Source organism: Elaeis guineensis, chromosome 16 (genome assembly GCF_000442705.2).
Source record: "Elaeis guineensis isolate ETL-2024a chromosome 16, EG11, whole genome shotgun sequence".
NCBI classification, from domain to species: Eukaryota; Viridiplantae; Streptophyta; class Magnoliopsida; order Arecales; family Arecaceae; genus Elaeis; species Elaeis guineensis.
In genome coordinates this window covers 45,734,016-45,760,976 of record NC_026008.2, presented here as the reverse complement: position 1 = coordinate 45,760,976, position 26,961 = coordinate 45,734,016, and the positions used below count along the sequence as shown (strand labels likewise).

The 26,961-nt window shown below is 42.1% G+C and overlaps 2 protein-coding genes across 4 annotated transcripts; both read left to right on the top strand.

Annotated features, from left to right (window-relative positions):
• The first annotated feature begins 1,532 nt into the window (after positions 1-1,532).
• LOC105032913 (U-box domain-containing protein 3) lies at positions 1,533-7,314 on the top strand. The gene is given in 6 exon segments (XM_010907498.3): positions 1,533-1,712; positions 2,722-2,999; positions 4,735-4,851; positions 4,995-6,576; positions 6,579-6,844; positions 7,071-7,314. Coding segments are annotated over 6 exon segments (2,352 nt in total). The 5' UTR covers positions 1,533-1,666; the 3' UTR covers positions 7,134-7,314.
• A 17,188-nt stretch (positions 7,315-24,502) lies between these two features.
• LOC105032912 (protein LIGHT-DEPENDENT SHORT HYPOCOTYLS 4) lies at positions 24,503-26,236 on the top strand. 3 transcript variants are annotated; one of them, XM_010907497.3, is made up of 3 exons: positions 24,503-24,731; positions 24,860-25,026; positions 25,148-26,236. In XM_010907497.3, the coding sequence occupies exon 3, from the start codon at positions 25,226-25,228 to the stop codon at positions 25,826-25,828; it is 603 nt and encodes a 200-aa protein (XP_010905799.1). In that variant the 5' UTR covers positions 24,503-24,731; positions 24,860-25,026; positions 25,148-25,225; the 3' UTR covers positions 25,829-26,236. The 3 variants fall into 3 exon arrangements, with proteins under 3 accessions (XP_010905799.1, XP_010905797.1, XP_010905798.1); XM_010907495.4 differs by having other exon boundaries at positions 24,504-24,731; positions 24,860-24,958; XM_010907496.4 differs by having other exon boundaries at positions 24,504-24,731; positions 24,857-24,958.
• Positions 26,237-26,961: the final 725 nt, after the last annotated feature.

Here is a 26,961-nt window from a genome sequence, read left to right as displayed (position 1 = left end):
TAGTGTTATATATAACTGGGCAACATTACCCTAACATAAGGGGCCAACTTAACCTATCATTCTTCATCATATATATCTATATATATTATTGTAATAAAATTAGAATTCATCTTATACTTTGAGCCCCATATTGTATATTCCATCAGTTGTTAATGACAAACATATTGCCATGGATTTGTGATCCATGGTCGCCTTCACGCAATGAAACCTGTTGACCTTTGCACCCCTATATTTAAACGAATGATGATTCGTAAGCTGGGTCTTCGAATTCTCTTTTATACTCGCTCCCCCCAAGCCGTGGTGCTTTTTTTTTTTTTTTTTTCTCAAGGAACCCAGCATAATTGGTTGGAAGAAGACGGAGGCCTCCTTGAAAAGCAGCATATGACCTCCCCAAAAGTAAAGAGATAGTTTTATGGAAAGGATTTGAATACGTCATGCTAGATATGCATTGCTGCAGGGTAGGGTAGACACGGGTCAACAGGAAAGGTAGGGGTAGAGTCCAAGCTGTCGAGCCAAGACATCGCGTTTATCTTTCGGAAAAGCCTGGAAAAGCTTGGCTTTTTGTAAAGTACGTCACAGGAAGGTCGCCTGATGGGTAATTATGGTTAAGAACATTATTCTAGCATATTTCTTCGACGAGGGGTTTGAAAGAGGTTGGACTCCTAACACGACATTGCATCATTGTTAGTTGGGTTGCCCATATACATGCTATAAAAAGACTATGCCTTCTGGCAAGGCCACCCTCCAGTTTCTCTTCCACGAGGGCACGGTCTCCCTCGTGAATCACACATCTCTATCAACTCGGACCAACCTCTCATGCATTATACCAATCTTCTTTGTAGCACATCGTAAAGGCACGGACAAGGAGACTTCGTTGAGACGTGCAACATTACTTTATATTTTTTAACGATTCGATATCATTACTTGCTAAACCAATTCTCTAAATCAAATTTACCTGCAATGCCTGTCATTATGCACTGCCCTTGAAAAGCAAGCCCTTCACGAGCCGTATTGGACCCGGGAGGACCCGAATGCTCTGGATGTTCTCAGCAAGATTTACATAAACTCCATGACGTGCACCGCATAGATGTTTTAAGTAAACCGGTAACCCTTGTATCAGATGGCTACTTGATAATAATTATGTAATCCATTTAGTATACATTTGATTCACGACGGAAATCAAATCAGAATGGATCATAATTGAAATCAGAACGATCATATTTTCCTATACATTTGATGGATATCGAAATTGAATTCGAATAGTAGAAGAACATAGAATGATCAATTTTTATTTTTTTCTGAAATTGAAATCCAAAATAACTCCCTCCAACCAAACACTCATCCTTGCTTCCATTTATTAATCGGTTCGTGGAGGAGAATCTCCGCTCCCTTGGACGGGAAAAGGCTCGCCTTGTTTTAATCTCGCTTCTTAATTTCCATCTATTGTGGCGTCACCTGCTTCACCCACAGGAACAACAAACCTAATAAAAATGAGCGCTAAAATAAAACAAAAGGTGGGACCCTTCCATCATCTCTCTACTCTCTCTCTCCCCCTCCTCTCTCTCCGCCTCTCTCGTTCTCTCTCCTCCCCCCCACTCTGTCTGGAGCTCTGGAGCTCCGAGAACTTTTAGGGTTTTAAGCAAGGGCTTTTAGGAGAGGGTAGGGGATGATGCAGACGAATCCAGCAGCTGGCGGCATCTACATGAACAGCGGTATGGTTGCTTTTCCCCCTTTTTTTTGGTTAATGGGAGCCATTTTACCTACTAATGGGTAGGAGATTACTCAGATTGGGTTCTGGGCTTTTCGGATGATCCATATGTTTTTGGCAAATGGAATCAAGTGGGGTTTATCCTTTGATTTATATCGGTGCTTAGACTGCTGTTTAATCCAATTCATCTGTGTCCTTGACGTCTTGGGTGAACTTAGGACGAACCGAGAATTATGGGTATGGAATGAAATTTACTGTAAATGTGTTCCTATTTTACATGTATTCATGTAATTTTTTTTTCTCTTGGTATCTCATTAAAGTGCATTGGAGAATCTGAAGGTTTTGCATTGAAATGATAACTAGATAAAATTTGGGTGTTCTCCGAATAAAAGAATCATCCTGGCTTTCTTCTTCTGTTAGAGGTATTGAAATCATATAATTCTCTTCTATCACTTTCCTCAAATTAAAAGAAAACAAATAGCGTTTGGAGGTTCGTTAGAGTAGTTGCATTGGTTCTTGGATGAGTATTCATTTTGGTTTCAGCATTGTGTTATCTCAGTTTGTTGATCCTTTCTTGGATCTGTTGTCTCCTGTGCACTATGATAAGGAGACACTATCTTTGTCATTTCTCTGTTGTTACCCTTATAACCTTCTTTAAATTTTATCAGTAATTAACTCTTACCATATATGGTGACTGCCACTTGAAAACTGGTTCTTTCTAGTCAACGATACATGCTAATCAATAGCTCAAACTTTCTTAATCTTTTTTATTTATGTTGTCCATGAAAGCAGCATCATGCTTCAAAAGAAAAGGACCAACAGTTAGCTCAGGTTTCATCACATCTCATTTTAGTTTAGTTCTTCACCTTTGTGCCAAAGTTGGATTTCTATGACATGCATTTTTTCCAAAAGAAAGCAAGCTATAGAAGCCTTGACATACGTTGCTGTTTTTGTTGTCTTGTTCTTATTCTGAAATGCATAATGCTTATAGTGTGCATTTTTCTGCAATTTAGGAGCAATGGATGGAAACGTCATTGGAGGTCTGATCAACAGCATATCTCGATTTATTCATCTTGTTGGTTGCCAGACTACAAAAACTACAGTTCTGAAAGAGTTCAAAAGTATAGTTGGCATATTGAAGCTCTTGAAGCCCATACTTCATGAAGCATTTGGTCCTCAAATACCTTCAGATGAACAACTCATAAAAGCATTCGAGGAATTAGATGTAGCTGTTAATGAGGCTAGAGAATTTATGGAGAAACGACCCCAGAGGATGAGCAGGATATATAGTGTGAGTGCTAATTCACTTTTGATATTCTTTTAAAGCAATGTTATCAGTCTCTGCTTGCTAATGCTTGTCCTTTCCTTTTTGATGCTTCCTGTTTTGTTGCCATCAATGCCTTTGTTTTGTCCAACCACTGAGAGCATCTCTGGGATTTCTTTTATTGAAATGCAACTGAACCTGAGTCATTTTGCTAAATCATGTCTTGCATAAGATCAAATTGTTTAGCCCATGTTTAAGATCACAGAATTTGCAGAATCATAGGATTGTAGGTTGATTGATAAAACTAGAAACAGTGCATGTGAAAAGAATTGTCTTTGCCATCTTCATACTCCATAGATGTGTTTTACTTCATTACTTTTGTCTTCAAATTCCTATATTTTGCAGGATAGATGAATAATATTTAAGTGGCAGAACCATTAGAGTGTGGACCAATTCATCATTTCCATTCCATAAACTTATCCTGTACTTAGAGTGGGAAGTAGAAAGCTGAGATCCTTCCAAATTTGATATCCATGCATGAAAAATGTCCATTGGGAGGTGGAAAGGGTCAGAAAGTATATAGTAGCAGTTGAGCCCCTTGGAAAAGAATTCATTCTGTCGATGTCAGACATAAAGAATTGTCCTCAAAACAATTCCTCATTCATTTCTTATTCACTGTGATTAATTTATGCGGAGCCAAATTCTAAAATTACTATTTCTTAACCATCTTTACTTCGCCGAGACCAAAAATGTTGTTAAAAATAATTTCATGCAAAACTAGCCAGAATCATTCAACCAGTTGGTTGACCAGTTTTGGATGGATTCTATTGGTGACACTCTGATTCGGCTGAAAAGAACTCAGCTGTTGTTTTCTACTCTTTTAAATCTTGGCAAGCATTAGAAATTTTTAAAAAATCAATTTAAATCTTACCCTTGTACAGTCAAAAATGAACCTGGGGCTATAAGATGATCCATCGATCAATTAGACTAGTTTAACCAGTCTGGCTGTGCCCTGTTTAATCTGGAAAAATGACTAAATCTCATGTTACTGGTTGAGCTTTACTTCCATAACCCATTGGAATATTTAGTTGATAAGTCAATCATAGCTAGACTAATGGTTTTTGTGTACATCATGCCCATGTCTCCTCGCGGTTGGCGGTTTACCACAATTTCCAAAATGAGCTTCTTATATGTTTCATTTATCAAAAATGTCATGTATATTAAGAATTTGTAACTGTGCCATATTGTGATGTGCCTCTTAGCCAGCTTGCTGTAGTTGGATATTGGATGCCTAATCTGCATTCTCATGGTAACAGATCAAAGCATTGAGCACCTTATTGTACATATGCAAGCTAATCATCTTTAGTAGTCATCCACTCTATACCTCTCATCATATACTGCTACACTATACAGAAACATGTGGCAATCATAGTGTTTGCAAGCCAGCAGATGCGAAGCCAGGTGCAAAGCCAAATCCTGCATGACCAAAATTTGACCGATATTCTGCATTTAAATTAGTTTCTAATGTGATTTAAAAATAGCGGATATGAAATTCTTGTAACACCACTCCTTTTCCAATGTGTTTGGTGGGTCTCAAATGAAAACTTCTTATCTAATTAAAACATAAACTGCCTTTACCCTTATATGGATGGATTGGATATACAAGGAAACAACATCCTTCTATATTGGTAATTTTTAGTATGAGTACCATTAGTTTGGACCATAAGTCATACTTCATGTTTAACTTATTCTCGATGTGCAGGTTTTACAAAGTGAACCAATGGTGTTGAAGGTCCAGAAGTCATCTATTGAGATATGTCATGTCTTGAGTGAATTGTTACCATCATCTCAATATACTTCTCATTTAGCAGGCATCCAGGTACTTACATGGTGACTGATGACCATTTTATTTCTTGTCATAAGGCTTGCCATCATTTTTCTTTTTCAATCCATCCAATGTGCATAGGATGTTTTCATATTAATCCCATGGAATGAAACTAACAACAACAAATGGTCTTCCAGCACTGCTTGCAGGAACTTCAATGCATACAGCAGGACCTAACATCGGAACTCATTGAAAATGCTCTGAAAGATCAAAGAGGATATGTCATACCTAGTCTAGAAGATATTATAAAGATCATGGATATGCTTGGTTTGGCATCAAACCAGGAACTCCTGATGGAAAATATAGCTCTTGAGAAGGAGAGAGAAAAGGCTGAGCTCAAAGAAAAGACAGAAGATGCAGACCACATAAGTCAGATAATTGCACTAGTTGCTCACATGCGTTATTGCGTGGCAAAACTTGAACAGTTTGGGTTTATAAATGGGCTACCCATCCCTTCACATTTCCGTGGCCCTCTCTCTTTGCAACTCATGCTGGATCCTGTAATTGTGGCCTCAGGTCAAACATATGAAAGATCTTTTATACAGAAGTGGCTGGATAGTGGCCTGAGAATTTGTCCCAGGACGCATCAAATCCTTTCCCATACAAATCTTATACCAAATTTCACAGTCAAGGAGTTGATTGCAAATTGGTGTGAAGGCAACAACATAAGGCTAAACAATTCTGTTCAATCTGATTGTGTCTCAAATCCCTTCTTATCTAGTGCAATGCTGGAGGACTTCAGGCCTGAGAATAATTTACATGGTTCACTGCATAGAGATTCGAGCTCCACGCCCTCCTTTGAATGTGCGCATCAAACAGAACAGCAAATTGCTGAGTTGTTATCTGGATGTGGTGAAGAGTCTTCCCTTATTAGCCAACATCAGAAATTGGCAGGTAAGGTTACTATGCAAGGCAATGTGTCACGTGAACAGCCAAGTAGCTGTCATAATCATAGTGAATCCATCTCAAGTGTTGTTTCTAGCATCGAAATATTGAGTCAGTTCAATGAAAACATCAGTCTTCTGGGAGAAGTCCCACATCCTTCATCTTATCCATTGAATAAAGATATGGGGTTTTCCCTGCGATTTTCCCCACCCCAACTTTATGGCTTGAGGAATGGACATGTGAATAATGTTGCCAGCCAGTTGTCGCTCCCTATACCAGGATCAACTGATCTTACCACCTCTTCCCATGTTCAGAAATTAATCGAGGATCTGAAGAGTCAAGCTCCTGAAGTGCAGACAGCTGCTGCATCAGAGCTGAGACTTCTTTCAAAGCATAATATGGAAAACCGTGTTCTGATTGCAAAATATGGGGCTATCCCTCCACTAGTTTACTTGCTACATTCCAAGGTAAAAAAGGTACAGGAAAATGCTGTTACTGCTCTGCTGAATTTATCCCTTAATGATAATAATAAAGTTTCCATAGCAGAGGCAGGAGCTATTGAGCCACTTATCTATGTTCTGGAATGTGGAGGCACAGAGGCCAAAGAGAACTCAGCAGCAGCTCTGTTCAGCCTCTCAGTTTTGGAGGAGTACAAAGTTAAGATTGGACGTTCTGGTGCAATTAAGGCATTAGTTAATCTTTTAGGCTCTGGAAGCCTAAGAGGAAAGAAAGATGCTGCTACTGCCTTATTCAATCTGTCAATCCTCCATGAGAACAAGGCACGGATAGTCCAAGCTGGTGCAGTTAAGTATCTTGTTGAGCTGATGGATCCAGCACAGGAATGGTGGACAAATCAGTGGCACTATTGGCTAATCTTTCTACAGTTCCTGAGGGCCGCTTGGCTATCAGCCAGGAAGGTGGCATTCCCCTGCTAGTTGAGATTGTTGAGACAGGCTCTCAAAGGGGAAAGGAGAATGCAGCATCTGCTTTGTTGCAACTGTGCCTCCACAGCCATAAATTCTGCAGTCTGGTCTTGCAAGAAGGAGCTGTGCCACCTCTTATTGCACTGTCTCAATTTGGAACACCCAGAGCCAAAGAAAAGGTATACTCATTGCTTGTTTTTTAGGGTCGTTGACACTAGTACTACTAGCAGGAGACAGATTTCTTCTGGCCTCTGATGCTTCTTTATTTGAGTAGCAACACTAACAGCAAATAATGTTGATATACTGCGATCTCCTTGATGGTTCTTTTGACTTATTGTGTGTAGAAATCTTTTTGTTGGTCATGGAGAAAAATGCTTGACAATTTGCTATCATATGCTGGTGCAGGCACAACAGATCCTCGGTCACTTCCGAAGTCAGCGAGAGGGGATGATGCGCAGACCCAAATAATGATTTCTTCTATCTTCTATTTGGTTTCCATGTAAAATTTCAATGAACTTGGAAATACGTGGGATTCACATGTACTCGTATGCCAGATTTACAAAATGCTGTACATTATTGATGACTGGAGGCTTGCAGTTTATAATTAGCACAGGATGAAGCCGATACCCAAGCGTAGGGGAAGCTGAAAGGATGCAGAGCAAGTATGTTGGAGATAAGATGCTAAGAAATTCGCTCCCAAATTTTAGTGTTGTGAATATGTAAATATATGTTGCATAGCTTGCAGTAGTGCAACTTATTTTGTATTCGTACCATTCTTTGGCGGAGTATCAGTTACTTATCCTTTTGTATATGGATTTGCTTGCTTTATGCTTACTTTGGTGTAACAAAAATGGTATCACCTGTATATCTGTCGCGGACATGGGAGTATTGAATCTGATGCCTAGCAAAAATAGAAAGAATTATTTTGGAAATGGGCAGATGAAATGTTGGAGCAATAGCAGTAGTGAGAAAGGTGGGGGAAGACCTACTGATGTATCCGAAATAGGCAATGGTGATCTGGAAGTTCGCTTTCGAGGATAAAATTAAAGAGTGAAATACCAGCAAAAAATCCTAGTGTAAACTCAGTCCCTTTGGGAAGGCAATAATTCACTAAGCTTGCTATTTCATTAAGTGCTGTTGTTTCCCTTCCAGAAAAGACTAGTGCTGTTGTTTGTTACCGCTTTGGTATGGTGTATGATATAATGTTGCGTTTCCAACTGCTCTTACCAAAACTTGCAATTGGAGTCGAGGAACCCCAGGATCATGTTCTTCTGTAACTCCAACAATCGACCCTTGAGAAAATCCTGTTCAGCCATCTCGTCGTACCTAACAATCAGCCTTTGTGCTGCTAGCTTATCAGACCAGATTGGTTTACGATGCAAATGCCATGCGAGATGGACTACCCAAGACAAAGTTGGAATATATAACATGGGTAACATCGAACATGATCTGGGGAGTTCATTTTGTCGCGTCTGCATGCATATACTATTCGGAATCTTCATCAAGTTGACGTATAACTGCAGTTGGGCCAACCCAATGTGCTGCTGCCCTGTTATTGGCTTGTTGGGCTGGTCCCAAATTGGACCATATTGGGCTTGAGAGAAGCCGAGCTGGTAAGCGAAGCAGGATCACCGGAGCCCGGTCCGTAAATAGCTAACTCTTCGGTTCGATAAGCGGGGCCCTTGAACCACAGGTGAGCTTCGTTCCCCGTGGAGGGCGAAATCGCTGGAAGCCTAGCAGACCAAAACCTTGGCAAGGGGACGGATTCAAATCCTAGGCCGAGGATTCCTCCTCGTTCGGCTACTGAATCGAAACCCAAGGGAATCGAAGAACATCCCTAGATTGCCTGAAACCTGAGACATGGCGGAAGAGGAAGAAGAAGTGGGGGCATAGCATGACAAGATTCATTATAGAGGGAGGCGTTTGGAAGAACGCGGAGGACGAGTTCCTCAAGACGGCGGTGATTAAAATACGAAAATAACCAGGGGCTCGGTCTCTACGATACAAGAAGGGAGTGAGTGGTTTTCTTGTTCTTTCAATGTTTTGCGTTTCTTTCAGAAAATTGCTTCTTTTTATTTTTTTTGGGATTGATGATGGCACTCTAGAAGTCGTTCGGAGAAAGAAAGGCGGTATTTTAGTCTCTTTAAATTGCTGCCCCGCCCTTGCTCATGAAGGTTAAAAGATGTTTCTGAACAATTAACAAGCACCTAGATGGAAATGTTATACAGAGCAGAAGGAAGATAGATAGCTAGAATAAACTTGGATGACTCGAGTGGTACTGCTGAAAGAGTCTTCTGCCAATCGTATGCATACTACTTAAGAGAATATTTTCGAAATATATTAGGATTTGACGTCTCGAGATTCAGCCCACATTGAGCTTACAGTGAGGTTCATGGCGAAAAACGGAGTCCAATGAGATTAAAATCATCCAAAATGGAGCTCGGACGGAGAAGATACGAACTTTTGAAGTCGGCACAAAATTCGAGGTGGTGGAGGACCGTCGGCGACGGGTCGGCGGAGCGGCAGTGGCGCGCGGACGTGGCCAACACGCAGGATGTGCGACCCAGACGCGCGGCCTAGCCGGGTGCACGGGCGCGGCCCAGGCCCAGACGCCCTGCCTGGGCCCTGTACTCTGATCCACCGTGGACCGGGCGGTCCACGGGTGGGCTTGTAGACCGCATGGGCGTTTCTCACACGTTTCTCGCGGTCCACGATACTATTCCATGGATCGAAGTGCGATCGGAGGGCCCAGGTGACTCCCGATCTTAATTCGACGGTCTGGGACGTGATTTGGGTTGATTAAGGACTCCTAAACCTAATCTAAACCCTGTTTAAGCTTTTTAAAAGGGCCTGTGACGCAGAGGAAAGTGGTGGGTTTGGTTTTGCACTGTGGACGCCGTACGGAACCAAGGAAGAAGCACGCATTGCTGAGAGAGAAGGAGCAGGAGGCTTCTGGACAGCGGACGCCAGGCATTTCAGGGGTTTAGGGGGTTTTCCAGGAGAGAGAGAGTTTTTGAGAGAGAAACTTCTAGAGAGAGAGAATTGGATGTACAAGGATTGAGGGTGAGATCTCTTCTTGTAAAATTTTTTTTTTCATAGTGAAGTTGGCATGCCCCATGGAGGCGAGCTCTTTTGTGGCTGATCCACGTATTTTTATTGTTTTGTTTTGTTTCTTCTTTCTTCCTGCTGCATCACGTGGTACTGAAAGGATCTTGAGAGGTGGTATCCTGGTCAGACATCCACCTAACAAGTGGTATCAGAGCAAGACGGTACAAGGACGCAGATTGCAGCGGTGGTGAGCAAGACTGAAGATGGAGAAGACAGAAACAATCAAGATGGAGATCAACAAATTTGATGGTAAGAGCAATTTCTCCTTGTGGCAGGCAAGGGTGAAGGACGTGCTCATCCAACAGGGGTTGATCGATGCTCTTTTGTGCGATGAGAAGCCGACCACCATGGAGGTACGGGATTAGAAACGGCTATAGATGCAGGCAGTGAGTACCATCCGCATGTACCTGACGGATGAGGTGGTGATCCATGTGCTGAGCAAGACTTTTCCGACGATGCTGTGGTCGAAGCTCGAGAAGTTGTACATGGTGAAGTCTCTCACCAACACTCTTTTCCTCTGGAGGCAGTTCTACCAACTATAGATGACTGAGGGACAGAGCGTACAGGAGCATCTTAGTCACTTCCAGAAGATCCTCACCGATCTCCTCAGCGTTGGTGAGAATATTGAGGAGAAGACCAGGGCGCTGGTTTTGCTGGCGTCGCTTCTTCTTTCGTACGAGTCCTTGGTAGCTGCTCTTCTAGTTTGGAAGAGCACCATCAAGATGGATGAGGTCACCACGGCGATACTCCAGAACGAGATTCTCAGGAGGAAGAACCCAGCTTCGAGCTCAGGTGGCGGTAGCTCAGCTTTGGTAATTTCTGGAGGAGCAGAAGGTGGTAGATGGAGCAACAGGAGATCACAACGAGGGCAGTCTAAGTCTCTGAGGGACTTGAGCAAAACAAGTGTTACCGGTGTAAGGAGTTGAGGCATCTAGCCAGAGATTGCCCTCAACTTAAAAATCGGATGGTGGCTGCTGTAGCGACGGCCGGCAGCGATTCTGATAGAGATGTCTTGGAGATATCTGACGAGATATCTACTTCTTCCCAGCAGTGGATATTAGATTCTGCATGCCCCTATCATGTATGTTGCAGAGAGGAGCAGTTTGACTCCCTGAAGAACAGTGAGGGCACTGTATATCTGTCGGATGGACCGAGCTGTGCGATCAGAGGCATTGAGACGGTCAGCTGGAGGACACATGATGGTGCAGTGAGGAGATTGGGGGAGATCCGATACATACCTGATTTCAGGCAAAATCTTATCTCACTTAGCAGACTGGATTCGAGAGGCTACAGGACGGTAGCTGGTGGAGGAATCCTGAGGGTGCTACGCGATGATAGGATTGTGCTGGAGGGGAAGAAGGGGAGCAGAGGACATTATTATCTGGCAGGGAGCCTAGTGCGAGGTGGAGCTTCGGGAGCCAGGTGGAGCCCAGAGCGAGGTGGAGCTCCAGGAGGCGGATCGGACACGAGACAGAGACTCGGGAGGACGAAAGGCGACGTCGCAAGGTGAGATTCCTATTGCCGTAGGATGATGCCCCGAGCAGGTCTCAGGTCAGGAAGAGCACAGCATACGACGGAGATGGGATCGAACAGCCTGGCTCGACTTCTATGTTTGCCCATCCATGATCAGCAGGTGATTGCCCCAGGGCATGGGGATGAGGAGATCCAAAAGCTCTCGGAGTTTGGAGAAGGCCGAATATCGAGTCGAGGTGAAGATTGTTAGGATTTGACATCTCGAGATTTAGCCTACATTGAGCTCACAGCGAGGTTCGCAGTGAAAAATGGAGTCCAACGAGATCAAGATCATCCAAAACGGAGCTCGGACGGAGAAGATACGGGCATTTGAAGTCGGCACGAAACTCGAGATAGTGGAGGACCGTCGGCGGCCGACGGCGGGCCGGCGGAGCGGCGACGGCGCGCGGCCCAGGCGGGGCCAATGCGTGGGACGCGCGACCCAGGCGCGCTGCCCAGCGGGCGGGCAGCCCAGCCGGGTGTGCGGGCACGGCCCAGGCCCAGGCGCCCTGCTCGGGCCCTGTACTCCGGTCCATCATGGACCGGGCGGTCCACGGGTGGGCCTGTGGACCGCGTGGGCGTTTTCCATGTGTTTCTCACGGTCTACGATACTATTCCATGGATCGGAGCGCGATCGGAGGGCCCAGGTGACTCCCGGTCTTGATCCGACGGTCTGGGACGTGATTTGGGTTGATTAAGGACTCCTAAATCTAATCTAAATCTCGTTTAAGCCCTTTAAAAGGGCCTGTGATGCAGAGGAAAGTGGTGGGTTTGGTTTTGCACTGTGGACGCCGTACGGAACCGAGGAAGAAGCGCGCGTTGCTGAGAGAGAAGGAGCAGGAGGCTCCTGGACAGCGGACGCCAGGCACTTCAGGGGTTCAGGGGGTCTTGCAGGAGAGAGAGAGCTTTTGAGAGGGGAACTTCTAGAGAGAGAAAATTGGGTGTACAAAGGTTGAGGGTGAGGTCTCTTCTTATAAATTTTTTTTTTCATAGTGAAGTTTGCATACCCTGTGGAGGCGAGCCTTTTTGTCGCTGATCTACGTATTTTGATTGTTTTATTTTTTTTTTTTTCTTCCTGCTGCATTACGTGGTACTGAAAGAATCTTAGGAGGTGATGTCCTGGTCAGACATCCATCCAACAAAATGGATGGTCCCTTATTCTGATGGTAAAGTTATTGTTGAAGAGATAATTCTCAGAATCTGGTGGTTATATAGTACGTGAGGGAAATGATTACCTATCAGAAATTTAGATTAACTTGTTAGTCGGAAACCTTGAGGTTTATAGTAGCAGCAAATTGATTGCTGGTTTCTTAAGCTAGTAATTTGTTTTATTGAAATAGCATGTTTGGTAGTATAATAACAGTAGCAGCAAATTGATTGCTGGTTTGCGCCGTTGCCGATTGAAGAACGTGCTTAACAATTTGGGGTAGGAGAAGTCGAGTTTCTGCATCTTGGAAGCAAGTGACTCGCATTTTTTTCTTTTTGGAGGCACGTAGAAGCTCAATTTAAATACGTCCTTTGTTGTCTCCATTTGCCTTTTTCATGTGCATTTTTTCAGTACTCACACCAAAGCACAAACGGGAAAAAGAAATATAGCTTATAGTCTTATTAGACATATTTAAGACTATAACATGCTTTATATATTTCAGTAGCCTTGTCATCATTAAAGAACTATAATCTAGTCTCTCCCCCACATTCACTCACTTTCAGGCTGGCTGTTTTGACTGAGGAAGAGATTATATTTCTTTGGGTGGTAATAGGCATAAATATGAGACTCTTAATAATTTGTCAAAGGACATGATGCATGCCAGGGATCTTATGTACTTCCCCGATCATTGCAGTTATGGTCATGCCAGTGTGGCTGGCAACAGTGAAAACTAGCTGCTGTACAAAATGAAATGGAGATCGCGATGAAAAGAATGAATTATGAAGCGAAAAAGGCAACACGATTTGAATGGAAAATTAAAGTTCTCACACATGGATACCAGGTAAGTTGATGTTGTGCTTGGTGTCTGCTTCCTGAAGATACACTTATGGTTACCTTTTGCTTTGTTTTCTATATGTTACAGCTTTATTTCTCAAGTTACAATCCATCTAACTAAAGTAACCATCAGGAGGATAATGAAAGTTTATTGAATACTGATGTTTGTAAAACAACAGGTTCTCTATGTCCCACATATGTGTTATCCAAATTACCCTGCTGCTGACTAGTTTCCTTCTTTTGTTCCTCCCGTCCCTCTTCATGTTTGAGCTTTTGCAATCTCATTGTTGTTTGCCTCAGAGGATTTTAATTTGGTTCTAATTTGAATCAGCAGATGGTGGCTGGAAAATTATGGTCATAGATGGAGTCCATGTACAAGCAAACGGACATCACTGCTATGGAACTTGATGCTTCCTAGATTTACAAAAAGGGGAACTTTTAGGAGCTTCATACAGAATAGCTTGATTGACGGAGTCTGCGAACAGAAGGTGCTTCAACAGAGCTTCCAGGGATGATATGGGGACAGGAAGAAATGGGTGCACATGCACTTGAGGAAAGATATTGCAGCAATGAATCCTACCATTGAGGAAGAAGTTTTTCTGGATGAAGAATTGGAAGAAAAGAATGAGTATTTTGGATAGTACTTGGATGATGTTTGCTGGCCAGATTAGGGACTGAATCAAACTGATTGAGGTGGCATGGGGAAAACAAGAATTATTCAGACAGACAGACAGACAGGTAGCTGGTATACCAATTTTACCATCTAATGTGTCCCAAGGAACAATGGATTAGTCTGTTTCCTCTGATCCAGCTGGTCATATAACTTCTGGTTTCTTCTTAGCAGCTGCTCCATATTCAACTTGGAGAATATGGTGGTTGATTGAGGGGACCAAGTGATGGATGGTTGGCTGGTTAGATTTTCCAATATTCCTATTTAAGCTGTTGCTCTTGTCGAGTCGGTGAAAACTATCCTAGGTTGGTTAAGCAAATTGCTGATAATTCAAAAAATCGAGTGGTTGCTTCCAGTGTTATCTGTCCAGAAGAAAAGATGCTTTTGGATTCTCTAATGACGCAGCTGATCGTTCAGCAGACTGCATGGTGGCAGAAAAATATGTTGGAGAAAGCTATGGAACTTGTATGCAGTCCAGTTTTCCAAATGAGAGTCGTTTCACCGCCATGGAACGTCCAAATAGTTCATATAAATAAGTCTATATTACTGAATTATATGGTGGAACTGTGGAACCTTCGGCAACATTAATGTCCTAAATCAGGTCAATGGGGAGAATTCAATGGTTAGATCAGATGATGAGATTGAATTGGGTGATGGGACTGCAGTTGTTCTCAGTGGGGTCAAGAGAAGTTTTATTACTGCCCAGAACGATTGGTTAGTATGCAAGTGTTGCCACCTGTAGATTCTTCGAGGACAGGATTAAGATTTTGGTACCTGATGCTTTAAGAAATGTGAAGTATAAGGTTGCTTGTAAGTGTGGTACCTTCGATATTGAACCTAGTAATATTGATCTGGCAACTTAAATGCTTCCTTAATGCAGCAAGGAGCTAGGATTAGTGGAGGTTTCAGATATTCTGTCCCAGAGATCTTGTTGCATGAAGCGGCTATTTTGGCTTTTGCAGAAGATTGAGCTCTACTGTTGTCTTGTTGCAGTCATGCTTTGTTATTTTTGATATTTTTGAGAGAGGAAGGTTGCCATATTGGTGGCCAGAAAGGCTGATGCGGGACCGGCCATCAATTCTGCTGGAATCATGGGCATGAAATTTCATGGTTGTATGAGCTTTGGTTAGGCTGATGTGATCTGACATTCTGAAAGATCAGTGCGAGCTGGCGTTATAAATTTCCATTTTTTTTTATCGAGATTTGGTCACAATCACAAGTATCAATCATTCTTGATCCTCTTTTTCCAAATAATCCTCTCACATTGGAAGCCTCGTCCTTTTCATAATTTCATTGCTCGGCATTACAGCCAACCAGCATTCTTATTAACATTTCTGGAGATCCTTGCTCAGGGTTGGACATTGTCAAAACAAGGACCACCACGGTGGGGTATTTGTCCATGTTAGAATTATTTGGACAAGTGGTCTGATTGCAGCATACAATTGTCAGAAATATTTACGTCGTTCGCTACCTGGATGGACAGTCTAATGTCGATTCTGGTGCAACACTTTGCTCGGATTGGAGCACACAGGGCTCTCAAATATACCTTTCTTAGTTGATTTATTGTTGCTATGGATGGGTTCCATCAACACGAGGTTGGGTATTGTCTTCAGTTCCATCTGAATCCATGCTCGATCGTGATGGGTGGGTAGATTGCACCGGTGAAAAAGCTTCCAATTTTTCTCTTCTTGGTCCATGTCGTTGTGGTTTAAATACTGGATATTCTGATCATCTTTCTTCCATAGTCGTTATTGTATTCGAGATGGGGTGGGAAGTGTAGGCAAGAGGCACAGCTGCTCCAGATGCGGCGAATTAGGACCGGTCGAGATGATCGACGTGCGGCCGGAACCAGTTGTGGAGCACTCGACTCTACTGTGGGCCATGTGAGCAGCCTACTGTACAACTTCACCAGCTCACGGAGAAGCCTTGACCGGCTGCAAAGGCATCTCTGTCACTGCAAGAGCTGACACATAACAGGTCTATGATGGAGGGAACAGCAAGCAAAACTATGCTGGTCCTACTTTGACGACCTATTAACATCCCTGGAGTTGCAAAAGGAAAGCTTAAAGGAATATATATATATATATATGGTGATTGGATCTTTGTGGGGCGATTTTTAGGTCGATGGGTGAAGAGGCTGTTGGGAAGGCACGTGCACCATTCTGTCGGTCCTCGGAAAAAGAATGCCTATGTTCTGGTCAACTTCTTTTTTTTTTTTTTTTTTTGTTATTTTTTATTTTCTGAGATCAGAGGACTTGATTGTTTATGTGGTGACAAGGAACTGCTCATGGACTGATCCCCAACTGGATCACCGCAGGAGCCATAAGATTCCGAGTCCAGGTATTGTCGTGGAAAGGTGCAGCCAGCAAGAACGCAGGTTGGATTGATGATTATGTTATGCAAGTTGGTGCTAAGCTTCGTTCCAGATCCGTAAGAAGGCTACTCGAATCGATGATTGATGCTGTACGTACCACTGGGTCATTTTATTCCATGGATGATGATGAAATTAAATACCGCAATCGTGGGTTTCATCATGGCATCCGATTCAAGGTATAAATAAATAGAACGAAGAATGCGGATTATAATTTGAGAGGATTATGTCATAATTCATCGAGCTTTGAAAGGAAGAACAAGGCGATTTATCGCATCCCAACAAGAAAGCTCGTGCAAAACAGGTATCCTGGAGACACATGACGAGTTTCTCCGTATTATATAAGTAACTGATTATTATGACATTGCTGGGGTGAAAGTGGACCTCATCATATTCATCCAAACGTATTTTAATATCGGATGTAATATATCCAGATATAAATAAAAATTTAAATATTCGACTAATAACTATAAATATATCTATGTCCATAATATATATGTGTGTGTATGTGTGGATAAATAACTATTTCACGTATATCTGAGTATCTAATTCTCTTTGTTCTCTTTGTAATTTAAGTTAATTTTATATAATACTTATAATTTTTTTAAAATAAATTAACATATTAATATGCTATTAATTTGGTTGACTTCTATTTAGTAATATCTTTGATTTTATAACAGTAATATTTAATTATCTGATTTATATCTATATTAATTTCTATATTTCTATCATTTGATTTGTATCTATATTTATTTAAAAATAAATATTAATATGATTTTTATGTCCAACCAATATATGTATCCATATCTATATTTATCAAACAAAATACATATGGATATGGATATTACTAATATCCAATCCATATTTAATCAATTTCAATCCTAGACATTGCTTGAAGATGGACTATTATAATGGTTGAAAGTTTATTTTTCAACTTTTCATGCAAATCTCTACATATATAATGATAATATTAAGATTTAAATAGTATATTCAAATATTCATAACACTATTTTCTTACTCTAATAGGATATGATATGTGTTGGTGCAGAATTCCGTCGACATCGGAGAAGCTGGAGTCGAGAGGATCGCGTCCGCCGTTGAAACCTGCAAGAAAAGTCTAAACCGGAGTTGGGGGTGCTCCGGCAAGATCCTCCGACGCTCAAGTCAGTACTCTACCTCAACAGAAATGGAGCACTCAAATGAGAATTTTAATAAAGTTTCGAGATAGAGTTTAGAGCTTAGAGAAGAACGTATCTGGAGGTCCCTTTTTATAGATGGAGAGCGTAACTGATTGACAGCGACGTCTGTAACCGCCTGGTAGTGGGCCGTTCGGGGCCACGCGGAGTTTGTTACGAAGAGTAGTGGCGTCAGGGGGTCGTTCAGGACCATGTGGAGTTTGTTATGGAGAGTAGGGTGGTGTTTTTGTCGCGACTTGCCAGAGAGTGGTGGAGCCACGCGAAATCCGTTACAGAGAGTGGAGCAGGATAGTGGCCATTGTCGTGACTTGCCAGAGGTTTAGGCCTTACGGCTGAAGCTCGGTTGGGACATCTGATGGAGTGGAATGGCTCTCTGTCTTAACAATCCAGGAGAAACTCGGATGTTTTCGAGGTTGCTGATGAGTCCACTATTATCGGATGCCTTGGGCGCTGATGCTACAGGCGGGAGTCATCTGTTGTAGAAGCTCGGATGGAGACTTTCTGTTGGTGAAGTTCGGTAGAAATCCGATTGTCAGAAAAGTCCGTCTGGGATTTGTCTGATGTGGAAGCTCGTCTGAAGATTGTCCACCGGAGAGGTCCGATTGCTCGAGAAATCTGACAGAAGGTCGGCCGATAGCGGAATTCGGAAGGCTTGTGGAAGTTCTTTTACTGGAGGAGACCAGATGGATTCATAGAAGGTCGGTTGGCACTGTCGAAGGTTGACGGCTGGAGAGGTATGGAAGACACCAGAGACAATCAGTCACTATAGAAATTCGGTGGCTGGAGTACGTCCGTTGTAGAAGTTCGTCCAGAATCCAACCGCTGTAAAAGTTCGGACGGAGTCCGGCTCCTGTAGAAGTTCGGAAGGAGGCCGCTTACTGTAAAAGTCCGGATGGAGACCGGTTATCGTAGAAGTTCGGAGCAGACCGCTTACTGTAAAAGTCCCGTCGCTGGAGAAGCTCGGTCCTTGACGAAGTCCGGAAGAGGTTTGGAGTAGAGATCCTACTGGTGGAGCCTGTTCATTATAGAAGCTCGTCTGTGATCCATCCACTATAGAAGTTCGGACGGAGCCCGACTCTTGTAGGAGTTCGGATGAAGTCCACCTGCAATAGAAGTTTGGGGTAGAGATCCGACTTTTGTATGAATTCGTCTGGAATCCATCCATTGTAGAAGTTCGAATGGAGTCCGGCTCATGTAGGAGTCCGGGAGGAGTTCGGAGTAAAGTCGTTCGTGGTCGGAAGAAGTCTGGAAGAGATTCGGAGAATAGTCGATCACTGTAGAAAATCAGTTGATAGTGAAGCCCAGAAAGCATTTGAAGCAGTCCGGTAGATGAATGGGGGAGCTTATTATTGGAGAAGTCTGGATGGTATATAGAAGCTCGGACGGTTGAGGGAGTTCAAAAAGATGCCATATAAAGTCGGAAGCCGGAAGAGCCCTGGAAGGATCGGCCTTTTACAAACTTCGGCTGAGGATATTTTATACCCAACAATATGTCATCATAATAGCTAAGTATAATTGTTATAATTGAACAAGATTTTAAATAGCAAGTAAGTTTTCTCTGTATCTTCCAAAATCAAAATTTATGATTTCATTATGCATTAAGACAGCTTATAGGTTGAAGATGTTCTTGATTCACCAACGGCCCTCTTTCCATCACACATTTGCCGTATAGAGAGATTCCTAACTCTCTGTTTTAGGTAGACTACACGACAATGCATCAATTCATGGAAATATTTGAAAGAGGAAAAGAAGATTGTGGATCGATGGAAATTGGTAGGGTATTTGCAAAATTTACCCGACTCATATCCTAAGGTATTTAAATTTTACTATTCAAACCCATCCTAAACTTGATTAAAAACCTATCCAAAATTTCAAACCAGTCCAATTAAAAAATGATAAATCCAACGGGTATCCAAACCTACCCAATAATCATTATTTGGATCGGGTTATATACTTGACTTAGAATTACAAAAAAAGTGGAACAATATTAGATAAAAATGGATATAAATAATTTGGTATATAAACTAAATACAAATGAGTTTTTTACTTTAGTGATAAACTATACATACACATATATATACCTAAGGTGCAAACTCCAACCTGATTCGAAATCCTAATAGATTTATTTTCAAATCTCAAATCTATCTCAAACTCCATAAGATTTTGCTAAATGAATCCATTAGGGTTTGCAATCGTTTGAAAACCTGAAAAAACCTGCCCAGCTGCCATCCTAATTGTGGAGGAAACTTTTTCATATTTAAGGTTCAAATATTTCAACTAGAGATGCAAGATGAAGAGAATTGATCGAATATGCTTCTTGTTAGATTATGAACGGCTTGTACGAGTCTTTTGCCATAAAGAAAATGCTCTCTTACCATCAAAAAAAGAGAAAAAAAAGAAAAAGAAAAAGACAAATGTGACGCCCAACTGTTAGTCTGTTTGTTTTTAGATTCATGCCGACGTAACTCCTCTAGCAGATAGATAGATTGGTAAAATTGGTAAATGATAAGATTGTTGGCTGATGTAGCACTGGTACAGGGTGATGTATCTTGGCTAGTATGCACTTTAAAGAAAAATAGAAATTGTTATGGCTTATGCGATGCAGTCTGGTTGTCCAAGTTGGATATATATGACTTATCTCTCCTCTCGGCAAAGAGGAAGAAGATCGATTTAACTATTCGTGTTTATCTTCCCTGTCAGAGAAAGAGAAAAAAAAAGAAAAATAGAGAGAGCAAAGCTATATATATATATATATATATATATATATATATATATATATATATATATATATATATATATATATATATATATATATATATATTATTGCGGCAATCGCCTCGTCGTCCGATCGTTGGGGAATGTGCACCTGCAAAAATGAGAAGTCCACACTGACCGGAGGCGGCTCCGGCGGGGACCCTCCGACGGTCAAGTCAGAGAGATGACTGGGCAACAGTGAAATGTAGACAGAGAGCTCGATCGAGGGAGAGAGAGAAAGAGAGGGAGGAGCGAGCCTGTGGTTTCGAAGTCGAGAAATGGGAGCGATTGAGCCGTTCCCTTGCACTGTTGCCTTCTCCGGTTTATATAGTGGAGCACGGTATGGCGCAGTCATTAATGGCGCAGACAAGTGAGGAACTGTCAACTCACTGTAGACTGTCAGAGTCGCCGTGAAAGTGTCATGTCACCGTGTGACCGTCAAATCACTAGGGTTGACAATGCTTCCGGCGGGACAATGCCCCTAGGTAGTCGTGCCGCATGTTGCTGTCAGAACTGACAAGGTCTGACGGCTGTACGGCGATTGGAGGAGTCGACCGACCCTAAGTCGGTGGCCAGCCGAGTGGCGTCGGACTCCTCCGCTGGTCGGCGGGTTTCACGTGAGTCGGCCATCAGACCCCTGGGTTCAGTCGGTTGGGAAAGGTGCGCCCGACATATCCTCAGTCGGTCGTGAGCCGATAACTAGTCGGTGATGGCGTCCGTCAGTCGGTCGGTCCGGCCGTCAGTCGGTCGGTCCGGCCGTCAGTTGGCCGGCCCGCTCGACTGTTGGTCGGTCGGTCCTTCCGGCCGTCGGTCGGTCGGTCGGAGGTATTCCCCAACATATATATATATATATATATATATATATATATATATATATATATATATATATAGTAATTACAAAAGAATGGCATGGGTCGTGTGAAATTACCTAGGAACGGTCCCATGTTGGCTGTGCAGCTAGCTGTTTTCCATGAGAATGTTATTGTCCTAGAAAAGCAGCAATATACTCTTTAAATTCAATGGATATAGGAGAATGAAGAGAGGGGCAGATTGTGTCTTTGGATCGCTTGATAGCGAGAGGGGCATCCTGTACGTAATGGTGATTGAAAGGGTGCACTTGGAAACAGAGTTAGCCTGTGCTCCGATTTTCACTGGCACAGTTGTCATACACAATTTCGACCTTACCGAGTGTCATTTTGAGTCAGATTTCTGAGTTCACTATTTTTCTGTTGCATATCTTGTCTTCGCTCAGACGAAATACAGCCTTAAGAGCTTATATGGCAGGTCACCGTCGGCCGTAGTAGTGGGACAAACACAATGTATCCATAAGCCACATTGATTCTTTTAAGAAATATACGGAATGTTTGTTTTTGATCACAAAAATACATCTTTTTGCAAAAATATCACAAAAATATTTTACAGCTTGTGTCCTTTTGCAATTTCCAGGTTACCAACTTGGTAATTATCACCAGACTTCTCAAGTAAGTCAAGATGGCTGCCACATCGTCTTTGGAGCTGATGTGGAGACAACACTTCCCATCTGATGCTACGTATGGAAGGTCAAGCAGCAATCCTGCCAAACTTCCAAATAGTTTGCAAAAATTCATGCCAGCGCATAAAATGCACGGTCTGATTTTTTTTTCCTCGAATCAGTCAGGATGATTTATATAATACCATCATAACCGTGCATCTAAAGGCCACAACTTAAAGCCGACAGACGCTTTTCAATATTATTTCACCAAACAAAAGCTCAGAAATTGTTTTCTTATTTAAGTTATTACTGTATTTAATATTTCTTCAAAGTCATTATGATAAATACATGAAGTAAAAAAATAATAGCATTATGTATATTCTCCCTTGTATTTGAGATATCGTTGTCTACACACGCACGCACAAATTCATATAACAGCTGTTTTGTAGCGCCACCATGAAATCAATAGCTAGGCACTTCGTATGCTAGTCCACTGCTACGTCTGTTTCGAATATAACATAGATTGCTTTGCCCAAACGTATGTCGTGTATACATATGCATGGGATACTACGTAGGAGGCTGGCCCACAGCCGCAGCTAACTCATTCAACGGAGTTGCCGCCTCCACTAAATATTTGCTGCCAGCGGCTTCAGGGGATTCTCTACGTGAGGCTTGCTCTCAGAGCCGAGTTCATTTTTCTCTATGGAGAGGCAGTTGCTGCTAGAGGAGGTCATCTTTTATCGTAGGATATTTGGAGGATTGTAAAGAGCCTAAGTAACTTTCGAGCATCTTATGTTCATCGAAAAGTGAATAAAATTGTGGACTGGATTGCATTCTTTCTTGCGAAGTATTCAGCTGGACTGATTAGGGATGATTTTGATTCAACTTCTTTCTTATTTTTTGATTATTTTTTAGATGTACCTATAATGATTTGTATGATTCTTCCGCCTCATTAAAAAAAAAGCTGCTATTTTACAGCGTGAAAGTTTTGGGGCTTCAAATTTGTACTTAATGGTCGGTCCAGACTTATCATGGGTGCGTCCTTTTTTAGTACCACGATGTTCTATTTTCCTCGCGCATTAGGAACCTCAAACATGGAATAAGCAAGGGAGTACTCTGAATCTAATAAAAAAATGCTGCTTTCTTTGAATTTAGTTTTGTCATGGTTGTTAACCTTCAAGATATCTGAGCATTAGCTGCCAAATTTTGTCTTCCATATGAGTTCATGTGGGTTTCTGATCATTAACTTTCATGTGATCTTAGACTTCTGATGATAGGTATTCCCTTACTCATGTACTGGTAATTAGCTTCCAAACTAGTCCATTTTCAGGATATATTACCAACTTGTATGATAGTTTAGTAATGACATTGTTCATTGGGCTTGTTGCATGCATCTAAAGTTGGGATGAAAATTTTGATCCTGATGGATGGAAATTTTTCACCAACAAATCATGGATGGCATAATTTACATAGGTACATATGTTTCAAGTCTAGTGACTACACATTTTATAGAACATTCACGATCTTCATGAATTTTGATGCTCTTTTACCATCTTGTTGATAAAAAGGAAGGGTATGATGACAAGAGATTACGCATGATTTGATTTAATGACATATTAATTTTATCTAGTTCAAGGATATATTCAATTAGCTACATCTTCATATTCTACAATTACAACAAATTAATATTAATACAAACATGTTGTTAATATTGTTAACTATGATCAAACTTTTACTATTATAAATCAACTGTGCCACAAGTGATGCTGGTGATGATCAGAAAATTGATGAGTTACATGAATTATTTCTTTTACAATAACAGATTCTTGATCAAGTTTATCATGAATAGCCTTCTAATATCAAATCACATATTGTCCATGAAGACTTTCCCGTTAAGGTTGGTGGCCAAGATTCGTCTTGTGAGCATGTTGTCTCCTTTCGTATAAATAGGCCAACTTGCAGCATGGTAGTGTATGGTTTATTTCAAGAGGCCTACTTTGTCTTATGCATATTACTTATGACCGCTGGAAGTGTATACTCGATCTAGTTGGTAAGGATGATGATCATGCTTTCGGTTGCAGACATGTTCTGGATGCATAATCTTGAATTAGGTTAGGAGAGGCAAAAAAAAGTATTTTTTTTTTTTTAATTTACATTAGACTGACAATTGCATCCAAGGTTACTATTTTGACCATCACAATAGAAGCCATAGCTGTCACTTGATCAATCCAATCTTTTGATTAATATTCTTTCCGGAACAATTAATGTTTTATGATAATCATTTATTTTCATTATAAATTTAATTATAAAATCTTTTAACAATGCTTCAAAAAATGTTTTAACCGATGATAAGGGTGCTATTTGAGAGAATCATCCTTGTTATATTATTATATTTGAATCGGTAACTTTATACATCATAAAGTAATACAAAGTAAATCTTATTTTTTTTTGGTAATAGATAGGAATCCTATAAATGGATTCCTTTCTGAAAATAATTTAAAGTACGATGGATCAACTCAAATGCCTGTACTTTATTATTTAAAAAAAAAAAATCCTGTACTTAAATATAACACAATGCGTCGAAGCTAAGTTGAAATTAGGCAAAAGGCACTTTGGTCATTTCTGGAAGGTTGTTGCGTTCATCGCATCTCCACTAATATTTTGCCCGCTCCCCGCACTTCCTTTTCCTGTCGCCATCACCTTTCAACCCACCGTCAAACCTCTCGCCCATAAACGCAGAAACCTGTGCTCTAACCCCTCCGCTCATCTCTCTCTCTCTCTCTCTCTCTCTCTGTGTGTGTGCAAGGTTTTAAAAAAAAAAAAAAGAAAAAAAGAAAAAGAAATTTCACTTTTTTAGGCCAATCACCTGCCGAACTCCTGCTGAGAGCAAAAGCATGGAATCCATCGGCCCCAGAAGCTCTCATGTTCTCTAGCAGCAGCAGTCACCAGCGGCACATCATCCGCAAGTGAACTTCCCACTTCATCAAAGAAAGCTAAAAAAGAGTAAGATTCGACATTCCTTCCCTCAAATCTACCTCTCCAAGCCCAAAATAAAATTTACCCTCCATCTCTAGCTCCCTGCCGCCCCCCTAATCCGATCATTAATCTGACCCCTATAAATCTGTCAGCAGATCACAGCTTCATCCTGAAGAAGCAAGAGAGCTTCAACCAGCAGCCGTGCCCGCTACCAACGACTGAATTATATCACCAGCTATATATTTATTCATCTGGTTCTCTCCCTCTCTCTCTCTTTATCTTTCTCTCTCTGTGAGAGTGTGTATGCGTGTGTGAGAAATAGGTAAAAATCCATCAGCATGCACCAAATCCCAGATCGATCATCATCATTTCGTTATCATTATCAGCAAGAAAATTAATATATATAAAGCAATAACTGGTCTTTTATCTTATCTGATATATAGTTCCCCCAAGAAAGAAGAGCAACAGGAGCGACGGAGGTGAGTTTGGTAGGTTCCATATATACATATACAAATAAGACCATGGAACCAGCAGATAGCCCTTCTTCGGAAGGCTTCACCCCCACCAGCCCCAACGCCTCGGCCTCCTCCTCCTCCCCCGCCGCCGGCTCCAATCCCCCCTCGGTTCCTTCTCCGAGCCGCTACGAGTCCCAGAAGCGCCGCGACTGGAACACCTTTGGGCAGTACCTCAAGAACCACCGGCCACCGCTCAGCCTCTCGCGATGCAGCGGCGCCCACGTGCTGGAGTTCCTCCGCTATCTGGACCAGTTCGGCAAGACCAAGGTCCACACCCAGATGTGCCCCTTCTTTGGCCACCCCAACCCCCCCGCCCCCTGCCCCTGCCCGCTCCGCCAGGCCTGGGGATCCCTCGACGCCCTCATCGGCCGCCTCCGCGCCGCCTACGAGGAGAACGGCGGCAAGCCCGAAGCCAACCCCTTCGGCGCCCGCGCCGTCCGCCTCTACCTCCGCGAGGTCCGCGAGATGCAGGCCAAGGCTCGGGGCATCAGCTATGAAAAGAAGAAGCGCAAGAAGCCGCCTCCACCTTCGCACCAGGGTGGCCGCCCAGACGCCGGCCCATCAGACCGTCCCCGTAGCCCCCCACCGGCCACCGGTGCAACAGCCTGATCTTTCGATGACTTCGAGGGCCTTACCTATCTTTGCTTCATCACTCCCTCACCCCTATTGGTATGTCTATCTGCACGAGATTGTAGCCCAGTACTAAGTACTATCTTTCTCTTTAAATTACTGCTGTCCAACTATTGAGACTTGCTGTTGTTAGTGGCAGCAGTTGTAGCAGTAGAAATTGTAGCAAGAGCTGCTGCTGCCTGCTGCTGCTGCTAAAATATCATCAAATAGTAGCAATACTACTACTAGTAGTAGTAGTGATATCGGTAGCAACGGTCGTAGAAGTAATGGTAGAGGAATGATGGAGTTCTGTACTTTGGATCTGATAGTTCATTTCATACAGAAATGTACTTGAGATCTCATGTATGGCAGGTGCTAGATTTTGAATATCATGTCTCAATTTCGCTCCTTTATGTTTGTTTCTTTTTATGGAATTAAAGTAGCAGTGGAAGCTATCTATCTATCTTGAGATCATGAGTCGGTGAAGATAATTGCTTGTCATCCACATGTTAGACCTTCAATCGGGCAGACCTTTTCTTGGTTCAGCATCCTTTCCCTTCTATTTCCATTTTGTTCCATTACTTGCAGCTCTGATTTATCTGGGAGTTGTTGGGATTTTCCTTTTCTTTAGGATTCTTTTGCTTCTTATGGAAGGGAAAGGACCGACCCTCCAAAGGAAAGTCTTGCCACGGGTGTCTCATCAGAGTTGTTTGGTTCTACCAATTATGTTGATGTAAAAGTGACCGGACTGGAGGCCATGAAATTATTCCCATTCCTTTCTCGCAAGATAACAAGCAGGGGTCTTGCTCACAGTACTTCCAGTCGCTAATTCCATCTACTAATCTTTGCATGCTCAAGAAATTAAGAAGCCCGGTTGGACATAGAGCTCTTCAATTAATAGAACTGCACTCATTTACTTGGATGATAATAATGATATAGTGGAGGGTCTATGGATTACGGATACGGACAAAATACTTGCTATTAGAAATATACTATGTACAAAAATACGATATAATGATATACGAAATAAATTCATGCTGGGCGGTAACTTTTTGTTCGAATATACAACGGATTCAAGGACTAAAATGTGTAATGGGATTAGATAGGCCGACAAGTCTTTTTTGTGGCTGAAA